The sequence below is a fragment of the Stegodyphus dumicola genome, chromosome X1 (genome assembly GCF_044657685.1).
Source record: "Stegodyphus dumicola isolate Sdum_Otavi_A_Nest chromosome X1, ASM4465768v1".
Classification (NCBI taxonomy): domain Eukaryota; kingdom Metazoa; phylum Arthropoda; class Arachnida; order Araneae; family Eresidae; genus Stegodyphus; species Stegodyphus dumicola.
In genome coordinates, this window is record NC_140780.1 from 186,333,653 (window position 1) to 186,350,068 (window position 16,416).

At 29.6% G+C, this 16,416-nt stretch overlaps 1 protein-coding gene across 2 annotated transcripts in view; it reads right to left on the reverse strand.

Annotated features, from left to right (window-relative positions):
* Nucleotides 1-1,238: 1,238 nt before the first annotated feature.
* Nucleotides 1,239-16,416, reverse strand: part of LOC118185188 (SLAIN motif-containing protein 2-like) — a 101,341-nt gene continuing 86,163 nt past the window's right edge. For both annotated transcript variants that reach the window (XM_035355009.2, XM_035355010.2), the window contains one exon: nucleotides 1,239-12,044. Coding sequence is in view for 1 of the 2 variants with exons in the window: in XM_035355010.2 (XP_035210901.1) it covers nucleotides 11,972-12,044 (73 nt within the window). In the remaining variant the exon portion in view is untranslated. The remainder of the gene's footprint in view (nucleotides 12,045-16,416) is intronic.

Here is a 16,416-nt window from a genome sequence, read left to right on the forward strand (position 1 = left end):
GGTCAAAATTTAATTGAATTAATACCTAGATTGTTTCTTGAATTTAGGCAAGGAAAAATAGGGATTATCTCAGATATTAAAAGAGCTTTTCTTCAAATATCTGTTCAAAGAAATGCTCGTGGTTTCCTAAGATTCCTGTGGTGGAAAAACTCGCAACAAAAAAAAATTTGCCATTGTAGAGTAAGTAGTCTTTGGACTAAAATGCAGTCCGTTTCTTTTAAGAGCAGTGATCAACTCTCATTTAGACCAATGTGAACCTTCTTTGAAGGAAGTGGCTACAAAATTTAAAAATTCCTTCTATGTTGCCAACTGTGTCACTTCAGTGAATTCGAATGAAAAAGCAGAATATTGCAAAATCAACTCAGTTAATGGCAAGAGCTAACTTTTGACTTAAAGTGGGAACAAACAAAACGAGCAATGAAAAATCTACAATGGGTGAGCCATTGAAAGTACTTGGTCTTCTGTAGGATTTAAAAAATATGAAGATTCTTTGTTTTGTGACATCCCTAATATCGACTTGAATGATTAGTTCGGAGAACGGTTAGGTCTTGCAAATCTCGAACAATTGGCATAGGGGCTCTGCAGATGGTGTGATGGTTTGGGCAGCCATTGAGTACACGACACACACATCTCTAGTTCAGAATGACGGTAATTTGAACGCAGATGGATACATTACTGACATCTTACGTCCAGTGGTTGCACCTATCTGCAATGCCATCTTCCAACAAGATAATGCAAGATCAGATATTGCACGTTGTATTCTGACCTTCTTGAATAGACATGGTATTCGATTGCTGCCCTGGCCCGCACGGTCTCCAGATCTGTTACCCACCGAAAACATCTGGTCATGGATTGCTGAAAGACTGGCCCACCACCCCTCTCCAGCTAATACGGTTGTTCGACTCCATGCCTAGCCGGGTAAGGGCCATTTTAGCTGCCAGGTGTGGCAGCTGTTTCTAATAATTTCGCATTCCTCTAAACCCTCACATCGCTTACAAATTTAATCATATTGTCTTCAATGTTATATACTGTTTACGCAAAATAAATATCTTTTTTATATTTGCTTTCCTTCATGGTGTTGCAATTTTAATGGCCAGCAGTGTACATTAAAGACTGAACTTAGAAAGAAATAAGAAAACTATTTTTTTATGAAAACGTTTTAATGTTATCATTATATAAAAATAATTTGAATCTTACATATGGAATATACAAAAAAATTAACAAAGCAAAACCAGAAAAACTATTAATTTACCTTTTATGGTAGGAAATGCAAGCACAAGTATATATGGAAAACATTTTACACAAATATTTCAAAGAACAATTTAAATTATATTTCACATAAGAGTCCCTTCTTTTTTTCAAATATTGCTGAAACCAAACTGTAATGTAAACTTTTTCCTTATTATATACAGCAAATAATTTGCTTCGTGCATAAGCAGCACACTTAAAAAAAAAATTTATAGAAGCTAGTCTGATAACTACAGAATATAAATAAAAATAAATAACAGGAATGTTAATTACACAAAGTACTCTTTACATACAAAAAAATACATTTGTCCTTCATACGTTTTGATAATTTAAAAATATGAAAAATAATTTTTATAACTCTGAAAGCTCAAAGGGTAAAAAACAGATTGAGAATTTTATAAAAAAAATATTTAAGAATCAGTGAAACATCTCCAGTTTTCTTTACAAATGTATTTTTTGTATTGTATACATGCTTAGGGAGAATATAATGTCATGATTTCAGATGTTTTCACTTTAAGAGGAAGAAAAGATTTCAGATGTTTTCACTTTAAGAGGAAGAAAAGATTTCAGATGTTTTCACTTCAAGAGGAAAAAAAAGAAAGATGCAAGAGGTGTGACAAAAATGGCATAACTTAATAATTTGATATCTAAAAGGGGGAAAATATTTTATATGAATGGATAATTTTAATTCCCTGATCTTTTTAAAGATTTACAAGGATCAGAAAGCATAAATTACATCACAGTCGCACGAGGAGGTGATACCTCATTATCATACAAAAATATTTTTGCTTATTTGCATCACAGTCACTAAACATAACATAATAGTTCATGACAACAGCCATTGGAACACCTCTATTACAACAGAAAAATATTTTCTGTTTAAGTTAAAATACAATATTAAAAGTATCCAGTTAAAGGCAATAATCACCTCTTTTCTAAAATATATATTTTTTAAAATAATCTAATAATTTAACAAAAGATTAAATTATATTTATATACAAATTTCAGAAATAACACATAAAAATAATTATATATTTATCAGCTTAAAAAAAAACTATAGCACAAACTCCAGAACACCATTTTACTACAATTTCATCTATAATTCATTTTTATACACAACAACTAAACTTTTTACCTAAGTACTAACTGCAAATATAAATGTAAAAAAAATTAAATCACAGGCATAAAATATTATAACTTAAGTAAAAGTTATTTCAGATATAAACTTCATTTATAGTATTCCATGAAACTAGCAGGAAAGTTATAATCAGGTCTCAACACTGATTTCCCTTTCATCAGGAAATCTCTTCTGAACTAAAATAACTATACATACTTCATATTACATTAAGGCACAATACAAAATACTAAATATTAGTTCAAATTTGCATATTAAAATGCAATATTTTTGTTAGTTAAAAAAGTCACACTTTAAACTTTATTTAAAAATTCAATATGTTGATCTGCAAAAACAGAATTTTGCATTAAGACATGTAAAGAAAATAGGACGAACAAAGCAAATCATTTCATCAATATGTATATTTCTTAAATGACTTCATATTCACTTGAGGAAAGAGCTTTCATGAGGGCAAATGCACAGTATAAATAATAATATGGTGTACTATATAACAATAAAAGATTTAATAGTTTCATTTCTAGAACTGTCCACATTTTAACTGCCAAATAATATATAGCAAAACTTAAGTTGCTGAAAAGTGCAATTCAGAATTTTTGAAGAAAAATGTTACAGTTTTAATTTGTATTTGAGAATATTAGAAGTAAATACAAGTACCATAAATATGCCATAAGAGACCTCAAGCCTAAGAGAAGAAATTTTGCCTCCACATTGTAGTTAAATATGTTCATCAATTACTTAAACAAATATGCAGCTATATTAAAGTGAATATACACATACATTGCTTTGCAATGCAGAAAGGTTCACAAAATTTCAAATGACTATACAGTAAAACTTCATACATTCAGATTATGGGTTAGCTTCACAGATAACTTTTTAATGCAAGCCAAATGAAATCCACTTTTTCTTCTTTATTTTTCATTGATTTAATTATTGAAAAGATACTATAATACAGCATATAATTCCATGAAGCTATTAAATTCATTCAGATGAATTTATAAAGCATGTTAACCATTCCTATTAAAATTATAATTTTTTCTAGCATGTTTTTCCTGATAAACGCTAAATTTTTCAACCTGCTTAGCTTTACAAAACCTTACAAATATCTCAGGAAGTCATATAAGATTCACAGTCATCATACATAATGCATATGATTAACTTCCTTACCATTATTTCTCAAACACTAGCATTCCAGGAATCCTCAGCTGAGAAACACTGCTCACTGATGTCTGAAATTTTTTTAATTAGCTTATAATGTGTTAAATATGTACAATTATTAACCACAATCAGCATTTAAAACTTCCTAAGTTCTTTGATAAACTTCCCAAATAGGAATAATTAAATCTTTCCAGAGAGCTGATTACAGAGTGGACTGAAATACAACCTAAACATATCTATATTGCAGTTATTATATAAGCATAAAACTAAGCAACATAAGAAGAAAAATAAAATGCATCACAGATACAGAATTTTTTAATAAATATCATTATACTGTACTTGAGTTAATATACAAAGAACCACTAAGTTGCAGACACTAAAACAACATCAACCAGTGCAAGTTAATATTTGTTGCTTTATTATCTTCAACCTATTATTTAAGTTAAGGACCTACTAATTAGGATGGATTCCAGGCACTGGAGAATACTTGTTTTAACAAGAACACTTGCTGAACAAATGGGCAATGTATTAATTCAAATTTTATTGCCACATCCATCTCCCCCCAAAACCATGACATATTTTAATCAAATGATGCAGACATTAATTATTTATATGGGTCCATGGCAAAGACCTACTAAAGGTATTTAAGAAAAAAAGAATTATGAGGCACAATTATTCTGCATGAAAGTATGCAACATATGTCATTAGAATCAATTTCATTAACAACAGCAGCATAAATATTCATAAAAATATGAAGGACACATTAATTCTATTAATAAGATAAATTATTAAAATGAATATAATTATGAAAAACTTTACTGCTTTGTAAATGAGTTGTTTGTTATGCAAACTACCTTTGAAATATAAGTGAAAAAACTTCAGATAATAGCTAAAATAAAAAAAAAACCTCTAATATCTTATAAATGGCTTAGTGGATAAGAAAGATGGGCTTCAGTAGTTTATCCCACACTCAAATCGTGGTTGAACAGGTTGACTCACAAGAAATTTGGAGATTTACTACATAAATATGAGCCAGTTTCCAGCATGGATATGAATAACCTGATCTAGAAACACATAACAGTGGAAAATTTTGCTGCTAATATTACATAGATAGGGAGGTAAAATTTGTAAGAAACAAAACGACATGCCAGCACAGTACAGTTTGACAATTTTCAGATATGAAAATGGGAAAATCTGTTGAGCTGATTGATTTCCACAATAAAAATATAAAATGGTAAATGAAGAGATAAAAAGCAAAAGATGTATTTTGAACAGCAAAACATAATATGTTAAAAGAAAACGATTCAAAATTGGATAAATTTTACCTTCAAAAACTTTGGCAGGAATACAGGAAATTCTGAAAGTTTTGTATTTTACTGTGGAAATTTTTTTTCATATTATAGCTGTTTTAGCACAAACAATACACAGTTTATGTGATAATAAACATGCTGACAATAGATTGCATCTACAGTACAAATAGATCAAAACATAAAAACCGTAATCTGTTTATTACCAGCTGCAATTAGCAAACTGAAATTTCTTGACCTAAGGCTATTGAAACAAAAGATTCCTTAATTTGCAGCCAATTCTGATAGAAAATTTCTTCTAAATGACTAAAAATTAGATGTTTTGTTTATCTTTGTTTCATATATGGATATTCAGCAGTTAATTTTAACTTGGTATCTTTCTTTTTAGGACATGTAGGATCAACTTTTCCCCTCCCAATCAGTTTAAAGTTCTTGTAAATGCAGATTGTAATTTTGTTAAAAAACCGAGGAAGCATTTTTGATAAAACATTGAAATTACTAAGAATATAGCAATTAAAAAAAGTAAAAGCTCTATTACAATCACATAATGTTGAAAAAAAAAATCAACTGCTAAATTCAAGTAAACTGGAAATTTAAAATATGGAAATGTAACTGCTTTTACCAGTGTGCTATTTTGATTTTAGAAAATTTTAAAAGCTTTGCCAAATTTTGCCACTGGTGATCAAAACCTTTGTATTTAATAATTTCTGAGAGACTTGTCTATAAAAATATTAGCAGTTAATTTCTATTTTTACTATTATATATTTTAATGGTAAATAGATTTATTTATATATATATTTTTACATGAAAATTGAGGGTTCCAAGTTAGAAGACATTCCTTGCTATAAAACCCCCCAAAAAATTTTCCTCCCCTAAGCCAAACAGCCATGGCCTGCTTTGCTTTAATAAATTAACCTAATGAGCAAGACTGAATTACAAATTATTTACATGAGATTCTAAACACAGAATACTATATCACAGATTTGTATCAATAGCCAGTTAAAAGCAAATAAATCACTTAATAATACAATGCTCCTCAAAGACTTAACAACAAAGTGGAAAAAAATCTGCTTTCTGAACAAAACTTTTTTTATTTTCTCTGAATAACCATCTCATGAGTAAAAATGTATTTTAATGGTCGTGCACACCAATTTAGTTTTGGTGATTTTGTTGCCCAGCACAGGGAATGTATAAATTTCAAGCAGATATTACATCAAGGAAATTAACACATTTGAGGGTCCAAAAATTTAGATATTTAACACCACCCAAAATATTTTGTAATAAAAGAAAAAACTGTCAAAGCAACCACCTTGATACAGGTATTTTCTAGAAAAGACTGATTATCCTTTTAAGATAAATTTACAATAGATGCACAAAATTATATCAAAATACCAACAATATAGTAGGCAAAGATTATCTTTGAATACAGTACTTCTTATTCAACCCTTTGGCATACGATGTCTGGGATGTGCATTTATTATTAATATCAAAACAGATTTTGATACATCCCATGTCATGAAATACAGTCAGTTAAAAACAAGATTTTATTATGAAGTGCACATTTATACAATTGGATATATATAGTTTTTTAACAGTTCAAAATTTTGTTTCTACAATTTTTAAGTGCATCAACTTCTGCAATTTTATTCATGTGTCAAGGAGTTAATTTTACAGCACTTTTCTTACCCATATGTTTTGAATGAGTTCACTATCATACTTCAAGAATTATTCACTAAACCTATTCTTCAAAAACCTGCATATACTTTTAACATTCTACAGTTAAAAGATAGCAGGATATTACATTCTTATAATTTTTAGTTTACATGCAGGGATTGGAAAAAAATCACACAGATGTATAAGGTAATTGGCTTCATATACAGCAACATAAAAAATATTGTGTTATTACAATATTCTTGATAAAATAAAAATCTATACATAATATTTACTTTGCTGGTATCACACTTAAATTTAAGATCATCATTAAATTATGTCACAAGAGCTTTCCAAAATTAAATCTCCAATTTATGTCAAAACTTTATATAAATATCTATATATCAGAGACAGTTGCTCCTAGGCCGGGTTCATCAGTTAAAGCTTTGTTAGGAGACAGCTGGCTCATAATGTTTCGCAAAAGGTAGCAGATATTGCATTTTTCATAGCAGAGGAGACAGCATAAATATCTATACTATATCCAGAAATCAAATTTAGGTCTACCAGCAATGGAGCTGCTTCCACAATATTTCAAAATCTTATGTAATTACCAGATAAACAAGCCAGTTTCTTGAAGAATACCAACATATATTTCCTTGTTTATATATAACCAATAATTTATGGCCCTGAAAAATGAACAGATAAAAGTAATAAAGCAGAAGTGTGGCTCCAGGAAGAATTAATTTTGCTTTAAAAAGCCCTGCTTATAATAAAGAATGTAAAAATACTACAATTTCTATTAACAAAAAGGAATTATAATTCTGTTTCTGAAGAAAAGATAACTGAAATAGCCAAAATTGAAAATGATGGTGCAAAAATGCATTTTTTCAAAATTACATAATTTTAAATGTAGGTTTATGATATTCAAGTTTATAACAAACAATATAATTGTTTTAATAATTTTTGACCAAAAATTTCTGGCATTCATACAGCTTTTCATAATTGAATATTCTTATTTTATCATTGAAATTTTATAAAATTTAATTAAAAATTATATTTTCTATTTTTTCACACAGTGAAAATCGGATTTTCAGGTATTCAACTGACCAAAATATTTTACAAACTTCCCCTCCAAAATATTCAGCAAATTAAGCATGCAAAGCCTTTATAAAGCATTTCTTGGATACATTCGCCAAATAGTACAATTAGCATCAATAATGGATAAGCAAGACTTTATAACACAACTATAAGATCTTCACCTTTGTTTCATGTAAACCCAGTCTATTTTCGATAAGCCAGTTTAGTCTAAAGAAGTCTAAAAAGTCTTCTAAAGAAGTATATAACTTACCAATTATTTATCTGTTTTTCTAGTGCATTTTGGGGAAAAGAAAAAAAAAAAAAGATTACAATTTCGGACCTTCCTTTTACAAAACAGCATACAGTGCAATATTTTTTAAATTAAGGTATTCATTAAGAAAATGTTAATTAATTGGCATAATATGTGAATTTATTTTAAAATGGATAAATACTAGAAATACACGAAGAAAAACTTTGATAAGCGATTAAGTTTTTTTATGTTAAATCTGTATCTTATATCTTGCTTAAAATTAATGTTGTAATTATTGGCACAAGTTTGGCAACATTTCCACCAACTTTCATGGTTGATGGGATTTCATAATCGGATGCTTTACTTTAAAATGTTTTAAGGATATGAAATACGTCAGCTGTTGAAAAGCATTTTTTCATGATTACATAAGTTTAAATGTAGGTTTATTATATTGGAGTTTCTAACAAATTTTTAACCAAAAATTTCCGGCATTTATATGGCTTTTTAAAAGTAATTTGTATTTTTTATACATTCAAATATCTGGAATTTTCTTCCCGATAGTCGAGGTTTTCTACCTAAATTTCTAGAACAGGAGACAACAGAACTCAGGCTATCAGACTTTTGAAACCAGCTTACAAAATAAGTTTCATTCCATGATTTCCTCCCTGAAAGGTTTATTACACTGTTGTTATGCATTCCCCCCCCCCATAGAATGTTATGATGGGGAAAAACATGGGGGCAGAAGGCAAGAAAATTTCAAAAATACAAGTTAAATATAAAAGCAGACAAAAAACATAAATCAATAATCAGCCTTATAATATGATAAATACAATAATATGAAAGTTAAAAGTATTTTTAGTCACTATTTTACAGAAAACCATATTCATTGGTAACTATGCTTTGACATCAACATTGTCTAAGAAATAATCATTTTCATGCTAGTATTATTTCTCCTATTCACATCTTAAGAAATACATACTTAACCCTCCATATACTACTCGATTTTTATACATTCTGGTCCTGAAATATGGATCCTTTTTATATTTTCTCTACCTTCATATATTATTATTCACATAACAAAATTAGTATAATGCAGGAATTTTAATTTTTACAAAACATTAAATATGGCTCATGTGACTTTAGCATGCATGGAATAAAATATAAAAATACACAGGATCTTTTTTTTTTTTTTTTTTTTTTTGATAAATACACATGCTAACTAATTTGTACAGCTAATAATATTACTTGCATTCACTTATTATTACACAAAAATATTTTTTAGTGCAGTAAACTTTAGAACACAGCTCTAAACATAATCCAACTTTACATCAAATGTGATTTTCTTTATGTATTTCCCCCATTGTTGTCTTTTTTTTTTCTGGAGCAACACACAGCACATAGGTTCCCCCTCCTTTTTTTTATATAGAATTTGGTGGTATGTGGCTTGCAAAATGCATCCCTACAAAGCTTGTTCATAAAACTATCAACACTAGACCGCACTAATGAGTATACAGCAGAAGAGTATTTGTCACAGATTTCCTCGATCACAGCTATGTTGAAATCAAGAAAGGATTTTTCCATGTTTCTTATTCTTCTGTATATTACATATGAATTCCACATTGCTTGATCAATATATGTAAAAATTTTCTTGTAATATTTACGAAATTGTTTTCGGGTACTAGGGTAGTACGACATTTCCTGATTGCATCTGTTGACACCCCCCACTGTAAAGTTATAAATCACTTTTGGCTTTAATTTCTCTTTTGCCATCCGTGAATAAACTGATATAGATAACACATCAAGAAAAGAGTTAAGAATATTTACAATTTTCTTATCATTCCACAACTAAAGAAACAACAGTGTTGATTGTGTTTGGATGTGAAGAAACAACAGTACTCCCTAACAAAACCTGTAGTACCGTCTAGGTGCAAAATGAAGCATGAAATATTAAATATTCTTAGCCTACATGGGAAAAAAGCGGACCGGTATTGAAATTAAGAGAAATAAAACTTACGCACGCAATTTTTACGCAACCCATATTACGAGGTGGATTTCATATCCCATGGAAATCGCGGAGGCCATACGCGGAGGGTTAAGAGTAGATTACTTCTTAATGAATGAATTCAATCTTTAGATGTGTATTTTCATTATACTATTTGAAATACATAATTGTAAGAATGCAGTATTGCAAATTACTCTGAAGGAATTAAAACATTTCATTTTAAGATTTAAAGTTTCATGTCCATAGATTTATTCAGTTGTTTTATTCTTCCCCATGTACACATGGAAAAAATATGGGGGCAGAAGACAAGAAAAACACAAAAATACAAATCAAATATAAAAGCACGCAAAAAAACAGAAATCAATAATCAGCCTTATAATATGATAAGTACACCTCTTATAGTATGCAACCTTAAAATAATTTTAGTCACTATTTTACAAAAATATTCATCAGTAACTATGCTCAGCTTACTTCTTATGAATGAACCCAAACTTTAGAAGCAGTTTCATTACACTCTTTGAAATACATCCTACTGATGTAAACTGTAACATTTTCCCTATTTTTAACACTAAAATTTCAGAAATAATTTTATATTTAATTCATTACATAATTACTTTGGTTCAAGTTCCTTTAAGATACAACAATAATGCATATGCATGCTGAAAAATATTCATCTCACAGACATTTCCATTTACACAAATACTGGACATTTGTGTTAAGGTATTTTGTAATGAAAAATACTTTCTACTTTTTACAGTATGACAACACAGACTGATATATTTATATAAAAGTGATCACAATCCGCTTATCACAAAAAAAGATATTTAAAAATAAATACAAGGATTGTACATTTATATTTTAACAACAATACATCACAAATTCTTGAGGTATCCATATGATATCAAATCCACTTTTTGCTAAATTTCTCCCCCCTCAATTTTTGTCTTTAAAAGTAAAATGTTTGGCACTAAATACCAGAAAGAAAAAAATATTCATAATATTTATATCTTTAGAGCAGTTATGATTAAACACAAGTTATTATTCAGTTTAAAATGAAGAACAAGACGATACTGATACATTTGATCATATGAACACCACCATTAAAAATTCTTTAAAACATTTACCTAGAATAATTTAATATTTATATTAAATCAAATAACCTTTTTAAAAATGATAAATGCATATGCTGCTCAATAAAACCTAACTTAGAAGTACTAACATATTTTAACATTGACCATTTTTTCACACACACAAAAAAAAAGGGCGTCACACGTAATGTGATTTAGCACCAGTAAAGAATAAGTACTACATCACAATACATTCATAAAATCTTCACTTTGGTTTTATGTAAACAGAAATCCTCAGTAATCTAGCTTAGTTTTCATAAAGGATATAAATGAACTGCTATTTGTTTTTTTCATGCATTTTGGAAAAAGAAAAATGATAAAAGTTTGGACTTGTCTAAGAACAGCAAATAGTCAAATATTTTTTAAATTATGGGACTGCTTATACTGGCCCACATACTCACAGCAATGAAAGATTCTGTGATTTAGAATATCAGTCAAGTAAACAATGCACAACAGCATTCATTATAACACTTAAAGTTTAAGGCAATTTATGCTATGCTCAGTTTAAAAGAAGATAACTACTTGTCATTAGAGAAGTTGGGCCAGCAGAATGATTGCCATAATGCTTAATCTTCCATTTATATACAATAATCTTAATTTGTATCTTTTGATCATATTATTAAACAAAACTCAGATTTTTTTTAAATAAAAAGAGGAATCTGTTCCTTCAAACTACCACCAGAATGATTGGCATATGTCTGGGGCAACATTTATGGTCAATGGGAAAATATGTAAATACTAACCCAGGTTATACTACTTATTTTTGAGTGCAACTGCATTTATCACTACAGTATATATATAAAAATCTTAACATCATCACACAATGTTTAGTGATACTATTAATTTTCACAGAAAATAACTGGAATGCTAGGATTTAGTTAGTTATTAAAAACTTTTGAAGTGTCAGAATAATGGAATGACTATATATTATTTTTGTAACATCATACAAAATATTAATATGCATTTAAAAAAGAGCAAGAAGATAGATTAATGATCTGTTTAAAGCATAGAACTTGGCTCTTAAAAGCATCCTTCACTCCATGAGTCTTCAACATGTTTTTTATTGAGCAAGGAAGGCATAGGAATTCCAGATCTGAAAAGGGAAATCTAGATGTTTAGAAATTATATTTGAAATCATATAATTACTCTTTTAACCTTTTGACACGTTGTGGTCGCACCCTGAAACCACCAGTTTTCGAACTGTTTTCTTCTCTTCTTTCCGAAATTTTTGAGTGAAAACCAATTGATTACTGACCTCTAAATAACACAAAATGACTTCAGAATCATACATTTTTTTAGGTCTTAGATCTTCAAACGGCTGCCTTTTTAAAATTTGTTTTCAAAGAGACAAAATAACTTCCTTTTATTAATATAAACAACTTTAAATTTCAAAAGTTATTCATTGCACATCATGATTTCTATCATTAACAATTAAAAATAGCAATAATTAAGCTGCACATATAAAAAAAAACTATGTATATTTATGGCATTTGCTTTGCGGTTTCAGGGCACAACCACTGAGTCACTAGAGCATTGTATCACAAAGCTAACAATCCTCTAGGGGCTCAGTGCTCACACCTTGAAACCACTGCTGTTCACAATGGCGTTTGCTGCTTTTCAAATAGGAATGTTTATTTTTACCTGGATATGGATAAGAGGCTTTGAAACTACAGCGTTGTTTTATTACTAAACAATACATGCACCTGCCCACTGAAAAGGCCTTTTTTTACCACAGACTTTTATAAATTATAAATTTATAAATTTTATGAATTATTTCATATGATTTAAATATAATATATATATATACTTTGCTATAATTAAAATTAGAAATTGCGTAAAGTTTTATTTAAATTAAAAATATTTTCTAAATGTTTTGGGACGAAATACGAACAAAATAAATACGAATGGGAAACAAAAGATCTGTACCAAAGCCAATAATAATAATAAAATTAAAAAAAAAAAAAAAAAAGCCGCTCCCCCCTCCAATGAACATAAAAAATCACAAATTTCATGTACCAGATGAAAAGAGATACTGGACATATGCCAGTAAAATGCAGATCCATCCAAGCAGTGTACACTTTATAGCAGAAGGGAAAAACCTCGTAAAACAAGATAAGGTGCGAAATGTGCAACGTGGGTCTATGCGTGTACCAAAAAGACAAAACATGCTTTGAACAGTGTCACACACAAAAAAAATCTTTTTTCTTTGACATTTAAAAAGAACACTGATTTTTTTCCCCCTTACTTTAGAGAGTTTTTTTTATACATTTATCTGAACGTCCTTATTATGTAGGTTCTCATGTTTTCACTGCTATAGAAAAAATTGCATAAATGTTTATTTTTTAACTTGTTTCCGACGATTTACTTTGTAAAATAATATAAAAAATTTGTTTATAATGCAATTCTTACATACACTTTTATCTTAATTCGCAAATTTTGCCATTTATTGGAAATACGCACGGAAAATGTAAGCTTTTTTTCCTACTATCTCACTAAGTTTTAATGTCCTAGACACGCGCTGGTTTCACAGTGCGACCACTACCCACATATCAATGGGCAAGAGTAGATTTTTTAAATTCATATATTATTTGTCTCTAGGATCATAATATTGAATTTCTAGAGTATTTAGGTAAAAAATTATAAAATAATATTGCATGCGTCAAAAGGTTAAGTAACAACAACAGACCAAGGAAGATAAACATTTCACAGCATTTTTAGTGCACAGGTTACGTGCTACTGAAATATACATGGGAATTTAACAAGCAGAACAGAAAATTCTTATTTTAGTTAATATATAGCAAAATATGCATACAATGAAAATTTTCCCATAAAGATAAAACAGTTTTAGAATGTTAGTTCATGTGCAATATTTGTAACAGTGTAAATTCTTTTTTTAGTTTTTATTTTATTCATTTTGTGTCATTACAATTTTTAAAGTCATTACAATGATAACAGAAACACTGGCCAATGAATTAGAAACCTGAGATTTTCATTTTAATGCACGCTAGGGATGAAGTATGCAAATTTTTTTTTTGACGTGGATTACACGTGGTTAGAATGCTAGTATAAGTAAGGTGTATGAGTGCTTTTCATGATGAATGAAATAAAATGGAAAAAAAAAAACGACAGATCTTTCATCATTTGAAAAAGGGCTTATTGTTGGTGCCCGTTTAGCAGAGGCCTTGATTTTGAAGACAGCAAAACTTACTGGGTTCTCAAAAGCAGCCATCGCAAAGCTTTTCAAAAACTGGAACTAGAACCCACAGTCTCCTCTAGAAGATGAAACAGCAGTTCACACACAATATTCCAACAGAGTGATCGGCATCGTCTCTGACGAATTGCACGGCAGAACAGGGACTCCACTAGGCTAAGGTACAATGCTACACCTTATTTTGCACAGATGGAAGACGTCAAATTTGGCGAGAACCCTATGAAGCCATCTTGCTTTATTCGCACTGTGCAAGAGTCTGGTGGGAGTATCATGATAAAGGGCACATTCTGCTGGCATGGAAGTGGTGCCCTGGTATTCCTCAAGGGTAAACAAAGAGCCATGATATTCCTAGACATACTGGCAAATCAAGTGCACCTGAAATGTTGCATTCTTACCCTGATGGCTACAGATACTTCATGGATGATAATGCACTTATACATCATGCCAGAAGTGTTCAAAATTGTTTCACTGAACATAAGTCTGATTTCCAACAACTTCCCTGGCCAAGGCATAGCCCGGATCTTAACCACACAGAAAATGTGTGCGATATAGTGGAAAGACGCATCCGAAAGCACTTCTCTCTTCTATATAATTTAGATCTAAAAAGCTACATAGCCAATGCATGGTATTCTCTGGACGTAAATGCACTCCAGGAGCATGTAGACTAAATGCCCAAGTGAATCAGAACAGTTATCCGTGCAAAAGGTGGTCCAATAAAATACTTGATTGTGGGTTTCGAATTCATTGCCAGTGTGTGTATATCATCACAACTTTTGGCCTGTATCAAAGTATTTTTGGCTCACCAGCAGTAACCGGATAAAACAGCTAATACTGATAATTCATCTAAATACCATTGCTGACAGGAGTTAAGTATAATGTGAATATGAACCAGTTTTCTGTAAAAAAAATTCAATAACATAGCTTGCCTGTAACAGATAGTTTTCAAGTGTTTTCCTGGAATAAATTACCAACTTTATTACAGTATATTTCAAATTATCAGAAAATTATGCTCATTATACCAAATAATCCTATGATCAGTAAGAAATATGCAAGGCCATAATTACTCAATGTAGAAAAGTTAGGCAAGTTGCTCTTGGTTATGTGGATTACTCCCGGATAGGTGGATTTACTAATTAATAAATTAATCTAAAAACTCATGGTTGGTTGACAAAGCTAAAATATGACAAACATCCTGGATCAGCAGTTCTCAACCTTTTGACTAATGCATACCATCTAAATAAAAACTCAGAAACGTTAGTATCACCACTACAACTTACAATGATTATTTTTCAATTTCTCAATAGATATATTAAATATATATATATTGCCACTTGCACAACCTACTGGCCTTTCTGTATTAAATATGTACACAGAAAAAATATTATATTAAAAATTGGTTATCATTTTAATTATCAAAATTTTAGTTATAATACTTTAATTCGAAAATTTTGTGTGAAATATGGAGCTGTTTAAGAGAGATCAATTTCCTCATGTTTGGTCATATTTCACTTAGTTTTAACTGTAAATTAGGGTCCACTTTTAATTTTGTTCTGTATTAATTTTTCTAATAAACATGGATTAAAATCTTTGCTCACACAAATAAGTTGTGCAAAATGGATGTAAAAATTTACTAGCTTTATTTGAAATGCCCTTAAATTCGTTTTTTCGGTTCAGCAAAAAATTAGCAAATGTGTTATTTTTGAAATCTTCAGTTAGAGTTTAATGACAGGAAATTTCTATCAATCGTTCTTTTCCTCATGAGATAAAATTTCAGGTACATTTGAACAAAGTGTATTTCTAATCCAATTCTTTGTTTCATAATCCTCGGGAAAATACATGTTAAAATTATTTATCAATGAAAAACAGTATTTTTAATGTTGGATGCTAATTCTTTAATTTTTAAATTATTATCGGTTAGAAAACTTTCTATAAGTCCAATTCTTTGATCATTTAGCTCAAGTTCTTTTATCATTGCATTTATTTTATCTTTAATTGTAAACAAATTAACACTTTGTCCTTCTAATCCTAAATTTAATTCATTTATCTTTGAAAAAATATCAGCTAAATATGCTAAAAGTGCAACCATAATTCATCACATAAACATTTTTGCAATTCAAATTTTGAATCACAGAGGAAAATTTGAATTTCTGATTGAAGTTCAAAAAGACGATTTAAAACCCTGCATCTGGATAACCACCTTACTTCGGAAAGTAACAGAAGCATTTCATGTTCACTGCCCATCGCTTGGCGTAAA